At 35.8% G+C, this 22,009-nt stretch overlaps 2 protein-coding genes across 2 annotated transcripts; one reads left to right on the top strand and one right to left on the bottom strand.

The window, feature by feature from the left end:
* Nucleotides 1-799: 799 nt before the first annotated feature.
* LOC143570806 (putative WRKY transcription factor 51) lies at nt 800-1,784 on the top strand. The gene is made up of 3 exons (XM_077056357.1): nt 800-1,085; nt 1,332-1,473; nt 1,574-1,784. Exons 1-3 carry the CDS (start codon nt 818-820, stop codon nt 1,701-1,703), a joined length of 540 nt encoding a protein of 179 aa, XP_076912472.1. The 5' UTR covers nt 800-817; the 3' UTR covers nt 1,704-1,784.
* Nucleotides 1,785-14,613: 12,829 nt separating this feature from the next.
* On the bottom strand, nt 14,614-18,557 carry LOC143570815 (protein PLASTID MOVEMENT IMPAIRED 1-RELATED 2-like). The gene is given in 3 exon segments (XM_077056364.1): nt 14,614-15,370; nt 16,641-17,029; nt 17,031-18,557. Coding segments are annotated over 3 exon segments (2,673 nt in total).
* Between the last annotated feature and the right edge of the window lie 3,452 nt (nt 18,558-22,009).

Consider the following 22,009-nt stretch of genomic DNA (forward strand, 5'->3'; position numbering starts at 1 on the left):
AGTTTGTACTAATCTGAAATCATAACGCAATAAGTTTAATTATATCTCTAAGCAGTCAAATAATTTGAAATTATTTTGTCTTTGTAAATATATAATTCTTATATCAGTTTATTTCCAATATTTAAACTATATATAGTATTATTAGTGCAGTTTATTTTGTTTTTCTGCTCAAAATTATTTTCCATTTTTGTTCCTTTATTGCTCTTTTTTTTGGCTTTTTTTCTTCTATGTTTTTTTAGATTATATTGTTTTATTAAAAATTTAATCAGATAAATTTTAATTAACAATTTAGAACATGTTTTGATATAATTTTTTTGGCATATCATCGGTTACCGTAACAAACCAAATCGATATTGGTCAAGTTTTCTTCAAGTCCATGCCGCATTTTGGAGCTTGAATACTACCACTAGTTACTATTAAAATTATATAACTTTTCTGGTAACCATGCTTTAATTGCTTTAGTATTTGTAAAACTATTTTAATATCCCTCAACCACCAATAAGAGTTTACTTACTAACACACGTCATCGACAATACTCTACACAAACGTAAGCTCTATGAACATGTCAGTTTCCTACACACTTTCCTACTTGAATATCTCTCAAAATTAATATCCAAATGTAACATCAAGAATTTATTTTCACCTTTTCATGGGTCCATAATTAACTTTCAAACTTTTTAAATAGCAGCTACTATTGCCACCATTAAACACGACATAATAGGAAGCTTCAAAGATGGTCATAGGAAGGCCACATGGAAAGCTTCACTATCAGGATACTATATGATATAGAACACAAATCTGAAAATCAAAACTCAAAATGGATGCATATAATCCAATGTCTATATCCTACAATTATAAGTCAGTAGGTTCACCTCATATGGATTATTATGGTGTTCCAAATCAGCCCAATTTCGAGTTTTTCGATAACTTTTTGGCTATAGATGATTGGTTAAATTATGAAGATCAAGCATCCATTGTTCCCGAATATCCGGATTCTAATTCAGTTTATGCGTCACCACCCGCCATTGATGATGGAAGTCAGTCCAATGGCAGCAGTAGCAGCAATCTTCAAGGCAACTATAACCGTAAGAAAACTCATTACAATAACGATCTAAGATGTATATCGATCTAAACACTACCTTTTTAATCAATTATATTCAAGATGTATATTAGTGATAACATACTTATTGTATTTTTATATACAGGTGATTAATAATATATAACACCTTAGAGGAATTTAACCACATAAATACTATGATTACTGTCGGTATATATGTCCATGCAAGTGGCATGATGAAGATTGACTAAGAAGAGGTTTTGTATGTTATCAGGTGCCAGTGGAAGTGTGCAGCCCAAAAAGGCTACAAAAGAGAAAGTTGCCTTCAAAACCAAATCACAAGTAGAAATCCTAGATGATGGTTTCAAGTGGAGGAAATATGGAAAGAAGATGGTGAAGAACAGCCCAAACCCAAGGTAACAAGGTCAATCATGTCATTTTACAATAGCAATAAGATGTGTTCGGATATTCTAAATCAGTAATAAGAAATATAACATGGTTTGTGTTATGTTATAGGAATTATTATCGTTGTTCAGCAGAAGGATGTTCAGTGAAGAAAAGAGTTGAAAGAGATGTAGAGGATGCACGATATGTAATCACGACCTATGAAGGTGTCCATAACCACCAACGCCCTTCTAACTTCTGATAACTTGTATTATTACGTTGATGCCAATGTAAATTTGGTGTACTATGTTTTTCACTGTTGTAAGAAGAAAGTTTTTAGTTTGGTTGCTCTTTTTTCTTATGATCAAGTTGGGGTTGTAAAATTATATCTAGAATATCAATCCTAGTTCATATCCAAGCACACTAATTATTTTATATATATTTTATGTGGATATGTATATCAAGATGTATATATTTTATGTGGATATGTATATCAAGATGTTTATATAGTTATATATCCACTATGCTACTTAAGCAGTTAATCATGTACTTTTATTAAATAGTAATATGATTAAAAGTGGATGTACTTTAAAATTTTCATTTGCTAAGCATGTTGTAATTTTATAACCATGCTAGAATATTATTCATACAATCCTCATCACCTATGCTCACGGACGCAATAAATGATACATTTTCCAGTTTTAGAAAGAATCATTTCTAAATCATTATATTTGTTCATTAGCATTTATAATAAGAAAAAACAACTATACCCGGTATAAATCCCACCAATAGTAAATCTGTTAGCAGGGTCTGGAGAGGGTGGAATGTTGGCAAACCGTACCTCCGTCGCAAAGGATAGAAAGGTTGCTTCTAGAGAGACCCCGGGCTCGAAAACCATATGCATGGGATCAATAATAATAGTGATATTAACAATGAATAGATCAATAATAGTCAATAATAGTGATATTATAATGAGTAGATCAGTACTAAATATGTGTTATAGTAATAATAGTGATATTAGTAATGAACACTAAATATTTGTTATAGTAATAATAGTTGTACTAAACATGTAAATATATCAATAATAATAGTGATATTATTAATGAATACTAAATATGTGCTATAAATACTAATTTGAGGATATGGTATTATAGTAATATATCATTTTACACTCGAGATAAGGTAAGGAAACGCCCCCTATGATATAATTATAATAAAAAAACCCTACGTTTCTCCTAAAAGTTCTTAGCCTTAATCCTATTTCTCCAAGAATTTCTATCCTCAACCATATCCTCGAAGAGGTGCAAATCTAGCAAATCATGCTTAATCCTCTCGGCCCAAGTTAATTTGGGACGTCCTCCATCCCTCCTCCCCTCTATACTAATAGTTTCTACAGATCGGACAGGAGCCGTCGTCTCTCTTCTCTTCACATGTCCAAACCATCTCAATCTCCCTTCTCTTATCTTATCTGAAATGTTAGCAACCCCTAATCTCTCTCGAAAAACATCATTTCTTATTCGGTCCAATCGTGTGTGCCCACACATCCACCTTAGCATTCTCATTTCTGCTACCTCTAGCTTACGCGCATGTGACTTCTTGATGGCCCAGCAGTCTGTTCCATATAACGTCGTCGGTCTAACCGCGACCCTATAAAAATTACCCTTTAGCCTGTTTGGGAATCTCTTATCGCACAAAACTCCTGTGGCTGCCCTCCATTTACTCCATTCAACTTGGACATGGTGGGCCACGTCACTATCTATTTCCTCGTCACTCTGGACAAACGATCCTAGATATTTGAACTTCGTTACCCGCGGAACCACTTGATCTTCGATGGTGATATGGATCTCCTTAGCATCGTTTATCCCGCCAAAGTTACAATGGAGATACTCGGTCTTTGAGCGACTAATCCTTAAACCTTTATTTTCTAAAGCTGCTCGCCACTCCTCTAACCTCATGTTCAGATCTTGTTTTGTCTCAGCCACTAAGACAATAACATCTGCGAACATCATGTACCAAGGGACTGTCTCCTGAATTGACTTTGACAACTCGTCCAAGATTATTGCGAAAAGGAACAGGCTTAGTGCTGAGCCCTGATGAAGGCCTACCTCCACCGGGAATAAGTCAGTATCCCCCAAGGGCGCACGCACCCTTGTTGTAGTGTTGGCATACATATCCATAATCATCTCTATATATTTCCATGGGACCCCTCTGCCCTCAAGGCTATCCCAAAGCAGTCTACGTGGCACATTGTCGTATGCCTTTTCTAGGTCAATGAATACCATATGTAGATCACACTTCTTCTCCCTATACTTTTCCATGAGTCTTCTTAGAAGGTGTATTGCCTCAGTAGTGAACCACCCCGGCATGAAACCAAACTGGTTCACTGTAACCTGGGTTTCCCATATAATTCTAGTCTCTATAACTCTTTCCCATAGCTTCATAGTATGACTTAGTAGCTTGATGCCTCTGTAATTCCCACAACATTGGGCGTCTCCTTTGTTCTTATAAATAGGTACTGCGACGCTGCTCCTCCATTGATCTGGCATCTTACCGGACTTGAAGATACTATTGAATAGAGTAGTTAACCACAAAACTCCTTACTCCCCTAGGAACTTCCACACCTCGATAGGTATGTTATCTGGGCCAACTACCTTAGCCCTTCCCATCCTCCTTAGTGCGTTCCTCACCTCTTCCTGCGTAATACGTCGGCAGAAGCAATTATTCCGTTGCTGTCGTCGTAAGCGTGTTTTGTCGTTTTATTCTTGGTAGGCCCTCTCGCTGTTGAAAAGGTTCTGAAAATAGGTTTTCCATCTTAATCTGATGTCCTGCTCTTTAACTAGTACCTGCCCATCCTCACTCGTTATAAACTTCACGGCCCCTAGGTCTTTCTTTCTACGCTCCCTTTCTTTGGCAATCTTGAACATATCATGTTCCCCCTCTTGTGTTTTTAACTGTTCATACATCCGTTTATAGGCAGTGTTCTTTGCCTCCGACACTGCCTTCTTCGCCTCCCTTTTAGCCTTTTTGTATGACTCCTTCAATCCCAGTCGCTCTTCCTCATTCGTGCACCTCATAAGCTCCCTAAAACTTACTTGTTTGTCCCTTATCTTTTCTTGGACGACCTTATTCCACCACCACCTCTCCTTTATGCCTCTCCGTCTTTCCAGTCGTAACCCCGAGAGTGTCCTTCGCTACTTGGGTAATCTTTGTCGCCATTGCTTCCCACATCTGGCATGAGTCCTCTTCTTCTCTAACCAAGGTAATCGATATAAGCTTATCCGTAAATAGTGATAGCTTGTCGTCCTTTAGATTTCCCCATTGAATCCTAGGTGTACTTTTTCTCTCTCGCTCAGTCAACTTATGTAGAGAAGTCTATATCTGTTACCAGCAATCGATGTTGAGCCACAACCGTCTCCCCCGGTATCACCTTACAATCCCTCCACCAACATCGGTCTCCTTGCCTCGTCAATATGTAGTCGATCTGTGTGTTTCGTCCCCCACTGATAAAGGTAATCAAATGTGATTCTTTATTCTTAAAGAACGAGTTTAAAATACCTAGGTCATGGGCCACTGAAAAGTCCAGGAGATCTGTGCCAAATTCATTCCTATCACCAAACCCAAAACCCCCATGGACAGCTTGGAAACCATTGCTATCCTTACCGATATGGTCATTAAAATCACCTCCTATGCATATCCTCTCATCCCTAGGTATGGACCTTACCATAGCGTCTAAGCAATCCCAAATATCTCTTTTTTAGCCCCATCAGACCTAGAGTACAACAATTTGTATCCATTACACTCGGCCCCTTTATGCCCTTTCCATCTAGTCTCCTGAAGGCATGCTATCTGAACCCTACGCCGTTTAAGCACATCTACCAACTCCAACAACTTACTACTTAGAGTTCCTACATTCTAGGAAACCAAACGTAATGTATGTCCCCTACCTTTTTTCTTACCTACACCCCTCCATTCCGGACATGGTCTTAAGTAATAATCATGGCTTCTATGGTCTAAGATTGTCGCTAATCACACAATGCCAAGAAATAGCCACAAAAAATGTAGGTCACACACCAAACGCCACACCCAAAAAACAAAAACGACCCCCTAAGTAGTAATATGTGTTAATAAATAATATTGGGATTTTATTTTAATCAAATTGGATAAATTTTATTAAAATTCTATCAAACAAAAATACTATTTAAGCTTTAAATTTAGAAAGTATTTACTTAACATAGTTAATTGGCTTTAAAAAAGAGTGTGCGGTGTGTTAAAGCTAGCAGTGACCGGAAACTCCTCAGTGGCCGAATAACGGTGGCGTGTTGGTGGCCGAAAACGGTCGACCAGAAACTGAGGGAAGGTAGCAGCTAACAGTGGCCGGAAATCGAGCTCCCGGTAGGTTGAAGCTAGCAGCTTGACCAAAAGACGACCGATTTCCGGCGTGACGGGAGTTTGGGGAGAGCTGTGATGAGGACAAAAGAGTTGGGGAGAAGCTTACCTGGTTGGACATACGGAGAGTTCTAGGTTACCGTCAGAGAACTTACCTGGTTGCCGGCGTCGGAGAGTTACTGGCGTCCTCAGAGGAGAACTGTGATGAGAGCAAAAGAGTCGGTGTCCTCGGAGAGTTACCTGGTTGCCGGTGTCGGGTTACCGTTGTTGACATGTACGGAGAGAAGCTTGCAGAGAGAGAAGACTGGAAAGAGAAACGTACGGAGAGAAGCTTGCCGGCGTCGGACTTAATATTTATAATAATAAAGTTTAGTTAAAATCATTATACAAATATCTTTCTATTCCATAATTTTGCTTTTAAATTAAAAGAGTTATTAGTGTATTAGCACTACAAACAAATGAGTATCATTGACGACCAGTACCCTCGGCACTCTATTGTGAAGTCTTTAAATTAAGCTGGTTTCCGACAAACTCATGACAAAATTTACGGAGAATTTACTGGCGAATTAGCTAAAACTTTTGCAGCGCCATACTTAGGTATTTAATCTAATGAATTCTTACCTGCATCTGGTTACTGAATGATTACGGACGATCTCTGTAAAGCCTTGCCAACTCATATTCAATAATAATCTAATAATCTGTCAGTAATTTTAAATTTTATAAAAATCAATATTTTATTTATTGAATATCTTGAAAAATAAAAATAACTCATAGATTTTGGAAATAACAAATTACAAAATGTACAAATAGCATATCTAATAAAATTTTAATTGGAGTAAAGATAAATACAAAATCTCAAATTTAAAACAAAACAAAAAATTACAAGAGCTACGTGGTGGTGGTAACAATGGTGGTGGTTAGGTACTGATAGCGGTGGTAGTTAGGCGGTGGTTGCGGCAACTTTAACTTATTGTTATTTTGGTTTTCTTTTTGAAAGGTGGTATTATATTCAAAAGGGAAACTAGCAAAACCTAGTCACGACAATACATTTACAAGGTACAATGAAACATAAAATCATAAGTCTAGACTTAGGGCTGTAAGCGGACTGAACTGAATCGAACGAAAACATTGTTTGTGTTCGTTCATTAAGCTATTGTCGGACAAATTGACGTTTCACGAACACCCTACCGAACGAATATCCGTGCCCGTCATTAAGAAATTGAGTTTATCCGTGTCCGTTCGTTAATATTGTAAACGGACACTAATGGACAACCGAATACTAACGGACACTGATGGACAAACAAACACCAATGAACACTAACGAGCGTTAATAGACAAACAAACGAACATAAACATATCAAAATACTTAACATAAACACTAATATTACATCACATAATATCCAAAAATACTTAACACTTAACATAGTAACCAAACATATAATCATACTAAAATAATGTTTTGGTGTTTAAAATCCACAAACTTCAAGTATTTCACGAGAAACAAGCTTCAAATTCTTCATTCTTAAATTCAACATACACAACACTATTAAACGGCCGCTACAGGAAGTAACCGGACGGACGTTACCGGACGTTCACGAACACTATTGAGCGAACGCCGCCTTTGTCCGTGTTCGTCCATTAAGCTTACCGAACAAATGTTTTTTTGTCTATGTCTGGTTCGTTTATCAAGCGGACGAACATAAACAAACTTCCGTAACGGACAGTCGGACGTTCGATTGGCTTACAGCCCTAAGTCTAGTACATCAAACTTGCACTATTTCTCCCAATCAACCCCAATTTTTTTTTAACTTGCCCCCTCCCCATAGGAAAGATAGAAATTTGACTTTCATAGCCACTTTACTTAAATTTGTTTTCATTAAAGATCTTTTCATTTCTTGCTCTCCAAATACTCCAAATTATGACCCGGGAGATAGCTTGAATTAACTTTTATTGTGTTGGACTACAAACCAAATGATCTTGATACTTCATGACATCGGACATTGAGAAAGAGTAGAAAGGTGGGAGTTTGCACCACCTTGCAATACCTTGCCATATCATGTCCGCCAAGGAGCACGTAATTAGCAAATGCTCAAAAGTTTCTTCGTGATCCAAACAGAAAGGGCATATATATTGTCAAGCCGACTTGGATGTTCCTCCTTAGGAGAGCCTTGTAGCAATCCTCTCCAACATAGTTCTATAGCAACAAATGAATACCTTTTTGGTAGCCAATTAGTCCTCATACATATAAATGTTTTTTACCTCGAATTGATTTCCAGCAACTTGCGGGTTGAACTAACCGTGAACAAGCCATCCGAGTATACACCCCAAAACCGTTTATCTTCTTCATTTGTTACAGTAACATTACCAAGAATTGTGTGACATTCTTGAACGTGATTTCCCACATTGCCTCCTGTAGCAGTTATCTACTAAACAGTCTTTGTGTCGAACGACTGCTAACAAAAGTGGAGTCGGTATTTGAGTGGTACCGGGTCGAGCCAAATGTCTAGCCAGAACATGATCTTTCTGCCATTTCCCAAAACCCCCCTTAATGCAGTTTTGCGAGTCTAATTTGCATTCCATGAAATTAGTTGTCACAATTGCAGCCCAAGTACACGGAATTCCGTTTTTCTTTGGAAGCGGTTCGCACAATCTCGAGGTCCAGTGTATTGCCATTATTGTCAAAAGTATCTTATAAATAGAGTAATGCCACGGCATATTATTGTCAAAAGAAACAAAAAAGCATGCGATGGTGGGAGGGTAGAAAGAGGATTAGCCGTAGATGTCAACCCTTTTCATCTAATCACGCTTTACTCATTTTTCACACTTAATATTGCATTTTGTCCATACTTTTAACAACTTGTAAGACATAAAGGCTGCCCAAAATATACAAAAAATTATGTCCTAATTAAGAACCTTTTTAATGTTAAACATTGCAACTACATCGTTTAATATGGATGTTAACGTTCATTGGTGACGTTTATCATTGTAAGTGTTATTATTTCTCATAAATAGTAATTTTGATACCTAATTTGGAAGAACCACTGAAATGAACCCATGTAAAAACAATACATATATTATGTATGAATACATAGGATTACATGTTTACATGGTATAAGTGATGTTGTCTTATACATACATAGAACCAACAAAAGGAATAAAGATCGGTCATTTATCCAGTGATAGCAAAGAACAACGTCATGAATATAAGTCATAACATAACGTAGACCTCAAGTAACTTACATAAAACGACCAAAACATATATAAAATCATACTTTGTTGCAGGTCAAATAGTCAAAGAGACTTAGTTGTATTTCTGTAATAGTTGAGGGACCTTAGTTGTATTTCTGTAATAGTTGAGGGACTTATGTAGCACATGTAATTGGTTAGTAAGTGGTTGTTAGCGATAGGTGTACTTAAACGACTTGAGCCGTTAGTGAAAGTATCGATCAGTTGAGCTAACCATTCTTACGTTTCTTCTCTCTTGATTTAAATATGCTCGTATCACACTTGAAAACACTAATAATATCTACAAACCATGACTCTCTCCTCACAAATCATTTGCCAAATCACAAAGACAGAATTACAGAAATTGTACTTTATCTTTCACCCAAATTTCATTCGTGGTCCCTTATCTTCAAAATTGATTTTTTTGTCCTTTACGTTTCAAAATCCAACCGCGTTTGTCCTTTTCGTCTAACTCCGTTAAAAATCTTCGTTAAGTCAAGTCACCTGCTACTTACGTGAGGGCAATACGATCTTTTCAGGTCTCCTTCAAATTTCCCTAATATATACCCACCCTAACCCCCTGACCGTTCAGTAATTCTTTTTCTTCATCCTCGCCATTCGATAATTTAGGGTTTAGCGACAAAACACCGATCATCAACTCCGATGGGTGATTCGGGCTGGTTCATAGGTGACACAAGCGAAGAATTTGACCTCGATGATCTATATGGTAATGTTGCGTCTTTCGCTACAATTTGTAACCCTAGGTGACGAATTAAAAAAAAAAACCTTTTTTGCAGGCTTATATCCTAATTATTTCAGTTTGTGCTTGCATACTAGTGGTAGATTAACAACACCTTCAAACCGTACCTATGTTGGAGGTAAGGTAACATTTTTTGACTTGATAGACATAGACAAGTTTTCAATTCATGAGCTTGATCTGATGTTAGATATGTTAGGCTACAATGGGACAATGCCAATGTACTACCAGTTCTTGCATCCTGAAAAGAACTTGACGATGGCCTTGAACACCTAAGTAGTGACAAAGATTGTTTGGAGTTAGCTACACATGTGGAAGAGCATAAGCTATTCATGTTTATACCACTCATGGTATTACAAATATAAAGGAATTTTTTAGCTCACCAACTAAGTCTAAGTCCATCACTGTTGAAGAGATTGATGAACCTAGACCATTTGCTTTTGTGCCTTTAAAGTTAAATGAAGATGTTGGGCAATCTAGTGGGGCTGGGCTGGATGCTAGGCAATCTAGTGGGGCTGGACATGATGTTGGGCAATCTAGTGGGACTGACAATGAGGACATAGATGTTGGTCATTTTAGTGGGTTTGGTAATGACAATCAGGATATAGATATTGGTCATTCTAGTGGGTTTGGGAATTATAAAGAGGATTTAGACATTGGTGAGAAAAGTACGTTTGGGAATGAGAAAGAGGATATATAGGAGAATAGGGTTGACAATGAGGGCGTTGGTGGAAATAAGGATGATGATGATACTTATATTGTGGCTGAGGAGAATAACATGACAGACCCTGAAGCGGACATGAGTGATTATAGAATGAATGTTGATACAGATTTTGAAGATGGGGATGATTTAGAAACTAGCCAGCCACTAGATTTGGGTGAGGATGTAATAGACAATGACCAATGACAAGTTTCTTAGTGGGTCAGAATCAGATGAGAATGAGACTAGCAATAGGAAACACATTTTGCACAGTATAAGAAGATCGAATGAAAACCTGGCAAACTTTTATCTTGGCCAACTATTTGGAACAAAAGAAGAGGCTAAGAAGTTGATTAGAAAACATGCAGTTGAAACTATAAGGTTAATTAAAATTAAACAAGATGATCACATAAGAGTAAGGGCAGTCTGTACTGGTTCTAAGCCAAACTATGGGGTGCATGTTGCTAGCCAATAGAAATCTAAATACAAAAAAGACAAAGGCAAAGGGGCTGATAAGGAAAAAGGAAAAAGTAAAGGGGCTGGTGGGAACAAAAACACAAAGAGAAAGGGGCTAGTAGGAACAAGACCCAAATTAAATGATGGTGGTAGGGGAAAAAGGACAAATTCACATGTTTATCAATATCCATGGGTCTTGTTTCTTTCCATAGTAAAAAATTCTCAAAGTTGGGTTGTTAGGACATTAAATACCAACCACACGTGCATTCAATCAAGGAATATATATGCTTGCATATCTACTTTTCTATCTGAACAGATGTTAGAACATATTGAAGAAAACCCTAACATCCCTGTTAAAGCAGTTCAAGATCACTTTAGAAGGAAGTATGGTGTTGGTGTTCATAAGATGAAATAATACAAGGCCAAGATGAAAGCAAAGAAAAAAAGTTGAAGGGGACTACAAGGAACAAGATTCTTTGCTTAGGGATTATACTGCTGAGTTGCTTGATAAAAATCCAGGTAGCACTATTAAGATTTGGGTTGAAGTACCATCATCTCATGAAGCTACAACCAGACAGTTCAAAAGGATATATGTTTGTTTGGCTGCTTTAAAACATGTGTTCAAAGAATTAAACAGGGATTTGCTTGGTCTAGATGTTGCGTTTATGATAGGCACCTTTCCAGGTCAGATGCTTACTACAGTGGGTCTTGATAGCAACAATGGAATCTATCCTGTCTACTATGCAATTGTGGAGCCAGAAAGTTTTAGCTCATGGACTTGGTTCTTAGAGCTTATGGCAGAAAATCTGGAAATATGAAGCAATTCAAGGTTTACTTTCATGAGTGACAGGAAAAAAGTAAGGAATTAAAGTTTCATTTGCTATTTGTCATTATGTTATCTTTTAACCTTTTTTTATGTTGAACAGGGGCTTCTTGAAGCCATTCAAACTTTGTTTCCATGTGCTGACCACAGATACTGTCTTAGGCACATCCATGAGAATATGAAGTTTATAGGATTTAGAGGTGTGCTTTAAAAAACATGTTATACGAATGTGCTACCTCAACAATCAAACCTGAGTTTCTTACTGTAATGAATGAGTTAAAGGAATTCAACAAGGAAGCACACTTGTGGTTGTCAAAAATAGCACCTTAATCCTGGTCCAGGTCACACTACTCTGGTTAGTATTTAAAGACTTTAGCATTATTTGATATGCTTTTGATACTTATTATACTGTCTGCTTATTATCTTGTATAATCCTTTTACAGGATTGGCAGTTTCTAATGTAATGACTAACAATATGTGTGAGGTATACAATGGCAAGACTGTGGAAGACAGGGACAAACCCATCATATCTGCACTTGTGTATGTAAGGGAGTATTTAATGAGGAGGATTGTGACTATGCTTGGGATTATTGATAAATGTGAAGGCTTGCTAACACCTAAGGTCACACAGCTGTTTGAAGCAATCCAGAAACAGGCAAATCATACAGTGTGTAGTGGAATGGAGGGGATCTATATGAGGTAATTGGAAAACCTGCTGATCCACATGTTGTGAATTTAGCAATGAGGACTTGTAGTTGCAGGGGCTGGGAAATTACAGGTATGCTGATTATATTTGGTTTGAATTAATTGTATCAAGTTGTCTTGTTTATATGAAGACTTATATTTGGTACAGGTATGCCCTGCAGACATGTTGTGGCTGCACTTTGATTCATGGCTGCTAATGGAGGAAGGGTGGGGGCATTAGAAAGTTGGGTTCACCCAGTGCACACAACAGATAGGTGGAAGTTGGTTTATTCCTTTAAAATTAATCCAATAAATGGGATGACTTTGTGGACAAAATTTGAAGCTCCTACAACCATTGTAGCACCCAAGCATCACACCATGGCAGGCAGACCTAAGAAGGCAAGAAAGAGGTCAGTTGTGGAAAAGGATGATGTACCAACAACTGGCAAATTGACAAGGAAGAACACCTTTGGAGCATGTAGTAGGTGTGGGAGCACTGGCCATAATGTGAGGACTTGCACATGCCCACTTAAAAAGAAAGGAAAAATGGCAGCTTAATGGGATCCTGCTTCATTAGATGTTGATTTGGTTATGCTGCTTCAGTAATGTATTTTGGTTGTGTACTTTGAACCCTCTAATGATTTTGTGTATTTTGAACTTTGTGGGAACACTTAACTTTATTAGGTATTCTAACTGGTTATGTATTCTAAACAACTTGTGTTATGTGAATTATGAAGTTTATGTTGATTTGGTTATGTTTGAGGTTGTGTTAAATCTAGAGGACTTTGTGAAAGAGTTTGACTTGAATAAGTTTGACTTTTGAGTTTGTGTATTGTAATTGTGCACCAGAGTATGACAAATGGTTGTGCTAACAAAGTATAAGGGTCAGGTACAAACTTGTGCATTTTAGCACTTTCATTAATATACAAACTGTACATCATGTTGCTTGGAGATACAAAAGACGTGCACTTTGCACCTACAGGTTAACCTTAAACCAACCCCAAAAGAAGATAACATCCAAAAGACAACTTAAACCAACCCCAGATCCAAAAGACTACCTATCAACATCCAAACCCACAACATTACTTGTCTGCACTTTGCACCAAAAGAACATACAAAATAAACCCTATCCAACTAACAATCAGCAACTTCTTCAGCTTCTTTGCATTGGATTCACTTGCTTTCAGTTTGCCTTCAAGTCTTTCATTCCCAAGTTCAAGATTGTCCTTCACTCTAAGCAACCCAGGAATGATGTCAGCACATCTTTGACACTTTCGATCGTACCAACCAACGAAACCACATATTGAATTCTGGATTTTCACATAAAAACAAGATTTTAGACAAAGAATGTAAAGAACCCTAATTATCGTCAATTACCTGGTCAGGACACGCATAGAAACGGCGACCGGGATTGCTATCCATCCACGACGTGAGGATGATTGCCATTTTTCCACATTTGCAGAGAACCATGATCGGACGTTTCTGGATTTTCGAACCCTAATTATTGTTGGAGATGAGTTATTAAACGGTCAGGGGTGGGTATATATTGGGGGAAATTTGAAGGAGACCTGAAAAGACCGCATTGCCCTCATGTGAGTAGCTGGTGACCTGACTTAACGAAGATTTTTAACTAAGTTAGGCGAAAAAAACAAACGCTGTTGGATTTGAAACGTGAAGGACAAAAAAAATCAATTTTGAAGATAAGGGATCACGAGTGAAATTTGGATGAAAGATAAAGAACAACTTCTGTAATTCTGTCAATCACAAATTACACAAAAGCATATTAAAGAAAACAGCCCGATCTGGAACTCACATGAATAAAATGATGGTTCTATGATTTTTTTTTTTATTATTAATAGCTTCTCCACACTTAGCTATATTAAAATAAAATAAAAAGGTGGTTGAATTGAGAATTAGAGAAAAATACGCATAAGAAAATTAATCTTACCACAACAGAAAAAGGGGATTACCAAAATAATGTAAAGATAAATTCTTTTTTTAAATAAAAATAAATATAAAAAAATCAACCATTGAACAGTTACAATTCATTGAATTCATATTTTAAACAGACACACCTCAATATGTCCTCAAAATCCAAAGATATTATTTATAATGAATAATTCACATGAACTTGATATTATTCATTTAAATACAATATCAGGGTTTCTTACATATAAGCTGAGCCCTGATAATTCTTTCCATTTATCTACCTCACCATGAATATACGACGATATACTCCACAGCATCTCATCATGTTTCATTTTATTCATCGACCGTATAGACGATCTCACTAACGCAGTTGACTTGGTCAACAGGTGCTTTTTAGTCTTACCCGCCATCCCACTAGAAAACAACCAACGAGAACCCGACTGCTGCTTCTTCTGCAAGTTAGCTTTCAAGCCCGTTACATAAACTTCGTTGACTTTGACCATCTGGTCAACACTCATGCTTCTTTCAACTTGAAGCAGAGCAAGCATTGGGATGCCGATGGGCTCATAGTCACGCAACGGATCCCTAAGCAATATTTGCAACGCTAACATGAAATTACCAAAATACCCATAACGGTTATTAAACGATGTTCCAAGATTCTTGGAAGACAAGTCAGTAACCTCGGACTGAACATCAAAACTTGAGGAATTGATATAGTCGGCTAATGGTACTGACATTTCTAATATTTCTTCGATGTTATTGTTGGTCGTAGAGGTTGAGCTTATGGTTGAGGGGGGTTGTACAGTTGATATGCCAGATTGGATTCTTAATCCTTCGATTAAAAGGTATTGAATCTTGTCGATCGTTGAAAGAATGATGTTGTTTAATGAAAGACATTCTGAATCAATGTCTGAACAAGCGCTTGTTTGTGTTTCTATGGTCTCTAATTCATGAAGCAACACATCCTCCCTGTAACAAATATTATAAAGGATCAAGATATTGTGTTTGGTAAAGATGTAAAGGAATTAAATTGGAGCTAGATGAGTAGGTTGGGTAACGGGTGAAAAACAGCAGGTTTCGTGTGGGTTGACCCAAACGCTTTTTGTCCAAAAAATTTAAATTCTTGTAAACATTTATGTCCCAGATATGACTCTATAATATAAAACCAATTCTGAGTGCAATAATTTGAAGCATATTAATACTTTAAATTTACATTTTCACAAAAGAAAAATACAAAATTATATGAAACAATTGCATCTTAATTATAAAATCTTATGTCAATTTCCTTTTTAGTTTTAAATGGGATAAACAGGTCAATCCGTGAGCCCACCGAGTAGACCTGAACATGACTCGTTTTTAGCTAAACGGGTTAAAGGTTACAACCCGAAACTGACCCAAACCCGTTCATAACAAACCCAAACCAGCAAATTTTGTGTCAAATTCACACCCCTAGCTTCTACCCGTTCTAACTTGATTCCTTTTCAACTATTTTTCTATGTTTTACTTCTCAAAGAAAAAACATGCGGTTGGGAGGGGGTGGGATTTGGTGGGTTGTGTAATGACCAAAATATGTTTGGGTCCAAACAACTAAATTTGGTATGGTTCTAGTTGACCAAAGCATGTTTCCTCAACTGTTTTAAATTTTTAATAAACAAATAGTGTTTCTATTCAATTAGAAAAATTGCATTACCTCAAAAACAATATATAATATTTGAATGATGTTTGGGTCAAAAACAACTAAATTTGGTATGGTTCGAGTTGACAAAAACATTTTTTATCAAATGTTTTAACAAACAAATAGTATTTCTGTTCAATTAAAAAAGTTGCATTATCTCAACAACAATTGTATAATATTTTAATAAGGTTTGGGTCAAAACAACTAATTTTGGTATGGTTTGGGTTGACCAAAATATGCTTTCTCAAATGTTTTAAAAACAAATAGTGTTTCTATTCAATTAAAAAAGTTACATGATCTCAACAACAATATATAATATTTGAATAAAATGATATAAGACGTTTATGCATTAAAATACACCTTGGACAACCTTGACATGTTTCATATTAAGCTATTTTTTTTAATGTACCCATTCGACTGTTGAAAATAAACCATACCCCAATTCAACCCGTTCATAAGTAAACAGGTCAACTGTCACATCTGATTGAAGCATAAAAGTGATGTTGTATCAACTATATAAAATAATTTCTCACTAAAACCTATAGTTTAAGTAAATTGACTAACCTTTCCATAAATGTCATCTGAGATTCACCTTTCCAAGCCGCTTGCTGCAATGACATTCCTGTAATTACCTCCAACGGCATCAAACGGGTCACTTGAGAAAGCATCTTTTCGGGCCCCAAACTTGCCCAATTTACCAAAATACCCATACCATCAGAACCCATTGCAGGAGGTAACACAACAGTATTAGACACTTGAACAACCAACTTTTCACCATTTTTAGCTCGTTTAAATAATAACGGATTCATTGACCTTAAAAACCCACCACTTTCGGTTTTCAATAACGGGCCCACCCCGTCTCCGAGTGAAGGAAGTTCACGAGTCGTTTCGGGTGAAAGATAAACCGGGCTTCCAAACGCACCCGAATCGGTTCTTGGAGAGTTTTGAAACGCTCCGCTCGTTTAATCCCCATTTTTCCATTAACGTTTCAGTTTCTAAATTCTCAAGCATTTTAGCTTTCCTTCTACTAATCAATGAGGGACCCGCCTGGTGATCGCGTTCAGTTTCAGCCTTTTCAAATAAAAACGATGAATCAAAAATGTTAGAACAGTCATTTCGATCTTCATTAACATCAAGATCAAAAACAAAATTTCCTGAAGCTAAATTTTCCTTCTCAAACTGTTTCAAAAGCTGCTCCCTTGGAGATTCGGGCTCGAGCTCGGGTTCACTATCAAAACCAACCAAATTCATGAAATCATGGATAACAGTGTTTGTTAAGTCATCTAAGCTACGTGATTTTATCATATTACCCCCTTCATAATAGTCGTTTTCAAGAAACTGATTTTCCTGAAAATTTAAATCCAATTCCGGGTTTTCGGATATCGAGAGATTTTGCAAAAACAATTCAAATTCTTCATTGGATTCTTCGGGGTAGAAAGTATCTTTCTCTTTTCGACTAGTATCATCAAAAATGACTTCGGTTTCAGTATCATCACAAACCTCATCATCAAAAAGATCAGCCACATTAATGGTCTCAACACAAGAATCTTCAACTGATTTAGCAAATTCAATACCTTTATCAATTACTGTAAACTCATCATCATAAACCTCATTAGATATTGACTTTGACTCTTTTGAATAACTTGTTTTAGCATCATCAAGTAAGTCATAAAGAAGACCAATTGATGGCCCTTTCATATCAAAAGATCCATTCGGCACGTGGGTCCCACGCCTCGAGTTACTCGGAATGCTGACAACCCTTTGAAACATACCACTTTTCCCTTTTCCAAGATTACGTTTAATTAAATTATCCGCCATTAAAGAAAACCCGAAACTAACATTTATTGTAGCACCTTTTGCCTTACCCGTAAGCTTAAAACTCGTTATCCATTTTCCATGACGGTTTTTCTCGTCCTCCAATTCGGTTAAAGTGATTGGAAGCAATCTAGTGAGATCAATCCAATGTTTTCCAATATCTAAACTAGGAGCTCCAACTATAGAGGCGTAGAGTAACGAGAGCTTTGGTGTATACTTTGCCACATCATCATTAGCATCATGTTTACTAATGTATACTGAACAATGGTGGATTAGTGTCTCGTCAAATAAAGCAATACCCTCTTTAACACGTATAGATTGGCTTTTTAAAACCTCGTCTTTTCTTTTCCAATAAACACATAAGTTAAGGTCATTGAAGTTTGGCGGTAACCCTTCTATGGAATGAATATGTAGAAAGAAAGAACAACTTAACCGATGATTTCTAATATGAGTAAGTGCTTTCAATGGTTTCCATTTCCAAATAGAAGACTTTTTTTTGTTCAGTAATAAATCGTCTTTCATGTACTTATGTGGCATTGAAGTCGTTGGTGGGCCCTCACGCAAGTATAGGGCTTTGCTAATTTCTTCAATGTCGTGTAGTAACCTTGAACTTCCAGAATCATCAATGTTTGTTCTTCTTGAAGATCCCTCATTGCGCATCATCATCTTCACATAATTCAACTTCATTAGCAAAAATACACCAATTTAGATTTCAAATTGGCAAAACCATTAATAATTTTGATCTAGATAATCGCATGATTCTTGCAAATTGATTATTTTGATCTTGATAATCACAAAATCATAATCATAGTTAACTTTTCTCAAACAGATTGATAGCCACAAAATCATAATCTTAGTATCAATTATACTGCAAATCCATTAATTATCTTGATCAACATAATCACATGACTCTTCCAAATTGATTATGTAGGTCTATATAATCACACGATTTTTCCAAATTTGTTACTTTGATGTAGATAATAACAACATCATAATCATAATATCAATTTAGACGATAAATCCATTGCTTATTTTGGTCAAGATAATCACATTTAAATCTCTTCCATACTAATTATGTAGGTCTATATAATCACACGATTCTTCCAAATTCGCTATTTTGATGTAGATAATCACAAAATGATAATCATAATATCAATTTAAACTCAAATTGATTATTCTGATCTAGAATCATAATGATAATAACTTATTATCCCAAACCCTAAAACCAAATGAATTATTATTACAACAACTGCACATCTAAACAGTCTTTAAATCCTAAACAAATATACATTTCAATCAGCAAACTCTAATTTAGCTTAGCATGATTCTCTAACATAATAAACCATATGAGAAAAATAAATAAACAATCAACCATCAATTATAGCAGCACAAAATACACCTTAGCAACCGAACTAAAGCAGATGAAACCGTCACAAACAAATCAAATTGTTGGTCTGAATTGACGTAAACATGAAATTGATGAATATCCGTTACAAATTAACTACAAAATGAACAATTGAGATAAGATTTATCACTGAATTGAAGCTAAATTGGAGAATTTGGGGGCTTGATGAATAAATGGATACAGTTGGGGTTTGGATGGATGTATTACCTTACCGGCAACAGGCAAAGGCAGCTCTTTTTGAGGGTTTCTAGTTGGGATATTTATTTTGTCTTCATGTTCCCTCTTTTCTTTTCTGACTTTAAATTTGTTTGTTTTAAAATCAAATCAAATCAAGTTTTTCTAACTTTATAATTATTCTGGGCATAAAATGATTAAAGAAACAGAAATCCACTCATTTGGTTTGAATGGCATTATTTATAACTAGTTGGAGTAGGGAGGAAACGAGAAATCCGTTGGTATGAAAGATTTTTGGTTCGAAAAGCAAAAGTTCTAATATTTTTGGTTGCGATTAAAGTTCTAAAATCTTTGGTGACTCACCTGCGGGAAAATGTAATGGAAGGTGAGAACTGTTGAATAGGTCACCGGCGGTGAAACCTCATAAATATAGGGTGAGCCAGCTTTTTACGGCGTGTACATAGGAACTAATATCAAAATAATAAACGAAATGAACTATAATTGGTTCGACTTTATGTCGTCCCGAAGATGGTCATGATACTTGTTAGCACACAAAGTTGGAGCGGGTTATGCATTTCAATCTATCAAATTAGGGGACCAAGATCTCACGACTCATGAATTGACCCATCAAGATATTTGTTTTTATAATTTGGAGAAGGTATATACTATAAAGTTAATAATTTGTTATATTTTGAAAATGTAATATATATATATATATATATATATATATATATATATGTATGTAGGAGAAGAAATAAACATTTGGTGTGTAAAGGTAATTTTGTAAACAATTACCAAAAGCAATTTCCGAACAATACAATATTAATTTTTCCATCTGAATCATTCTTCTGATTAATAAACATCGAATTCTATAATTCAAATATCATAATATATAGTAGTCATCCAAAACAAAGGCACTAATAGTATAAAGCTAAGAATATGAGCTGAAGTTATTTCTTGAGCGACACCCCAATATGTTTTTTTGCCAATGTATAAAAGAGTCGGTTTTGGTTTTAAGACGGGTAAAATTTTAATCCATTTCTGCATATAACACTTGTGGCAAATTCTTGAAGCAAGAACCTTCTTCGAGATTTTGAAAGAAAAAAAAGGATTACAAAACAATCTAAAACATCGATAACCTCATAATTGCAAAGCTTTCCTCAAACACAAAAAAATAAAAATAGAACTGAATTCTAACATAATATAGCATATCTGCGTATAGAAAAGTAAATTTTGAAATATGGTTACACCAACTTCAATATATGCATAAACTTTTTAAATCATTTTCATACCAAGCTCGAGCTAAAAAAAAGATTCACAAGTCGAGCTCGAGCTCTTGAAATAACTCTAAACGAGCGAAACTCGAGCCTAGTTAAGCTTAGGCCCTCTGTCCTTATGATGATGTAAAAACATAACCATATTTTCTAAATCTAGTCATAAGTTTTCACAAATTTAAGATCTCTTAAATAAATTAACCTCATGAATACACCAAGCCTTAATTTGCTTCCAACTTTAATTATCTCCGGTTTTCATGGAATTCATTAAGGGTGTGTAGGTCGGTTTGGGGTGGATTTGAGCCATACCCATAACCATAACCGATATGTCGGTTAATGGATAATCATAACCATAACCAACCCGTTATGACGGTTTCAGTTAATCGGTTTTGAAGGTTATAGTGAGTCAGTTATGGGTCAGTTAACCATAACCAAAACAATTTAACTGGGCCTGAAAGTTTGGTACCACGTATTACAAAAAATCGACATGATATAATACAATAAAGTATATAATCCATAATATTAATACCAAATTTTCACAAAAAAAATAACACAATATAATCCAACAATGAAATTCGACTTAATTTTATACAAACGTAGAACCAAAAACATCAAAATGATGTAATCCAAAAATATGTTGGTGGAAGTTAATCCCAAACATATTGTTGGTTAAATAAATGGGTTGGTTCGGTTATGGTGATTTTGGAATTATCTTTAACCAAAACCGACCCGTATTTGGTGGTTTTCAAAAATTTATTAAACTGACTCATCGTTTATGACGGTTAAGTTGCTCGCCCCTAAAATCCATTGTGGCCCAGCCAGTGTGCACCAAGTATCTGATCAAATTAAAGCGTATATCGCATGGTTAATACCAATCGTCTAGTACCCAACAAATCAACTAATTTTTTAGATCTTTAAAATTCAACAAACAATCCCATTACAGAAAAGCAACATGACCATCTGATCTGAAGTAAACTAATGAACTTGCCTAATCACTTTATATTCCTGTAGAGATTTACAAAGTAGCTGTTTACAATGAATCTTACAATTAAAGGCAATCGAGCATAAGAAAAGGTTGTTTACTTCCAAGTGAACGGACCCTGGTAAAACTTAATGAATTACAAACAAGTATATTATTAATTTTAAAAATCAAAAAAACTTCAAACCAAAGGAAAAAAGATATATACTTTGAAACTATGAAAAACAAATCAAACAGTTCATGTAAGATAAAAAACTAATGTAGCTTTGATTATACATGTACTTTT

Source organism: Bidens hawaiensis, unplaced genomic scaffold (assembly GCF_021521415.1).
Source record: "Bidens hawaiensis isolate Kalapana, Puna unplaced genomic scaffold, B.hawaiensis_p1.1 tig00001299_1, whole genome shotgun sequence".
Classification (NCBI taxonomy): Eukaryota; Viridiplantae; Streptophyta; class Magnoliopsida; order Asterales; family Asteraceae; genus Bidens; species Bidens hawaiensis.

Bases quoted from the DNA above. Each gene is read 5' to 3' on its own strand.
- LOC143570806 (XM_077056357.1), top strand. From the start codon at position 818: ATGGATGCATATAATCCAATGTCTATATCCTACAATTATAAGTCAGTA. The intron at 1,086-1,331 runs GTAAGAAAACTC...GTATGTTATCAG, and splicing joins TCTTCAAGGCAACTATAACC to GTGCCAGTGGAAGTGTGCAG. The intron at 1,474-1,573 runs GTAACAAGGTCA...GTTATGTTATAG, and splicing joins AAGAACAGCCCAAACCCAAG to GAATTATTATCGTTGTTCAG.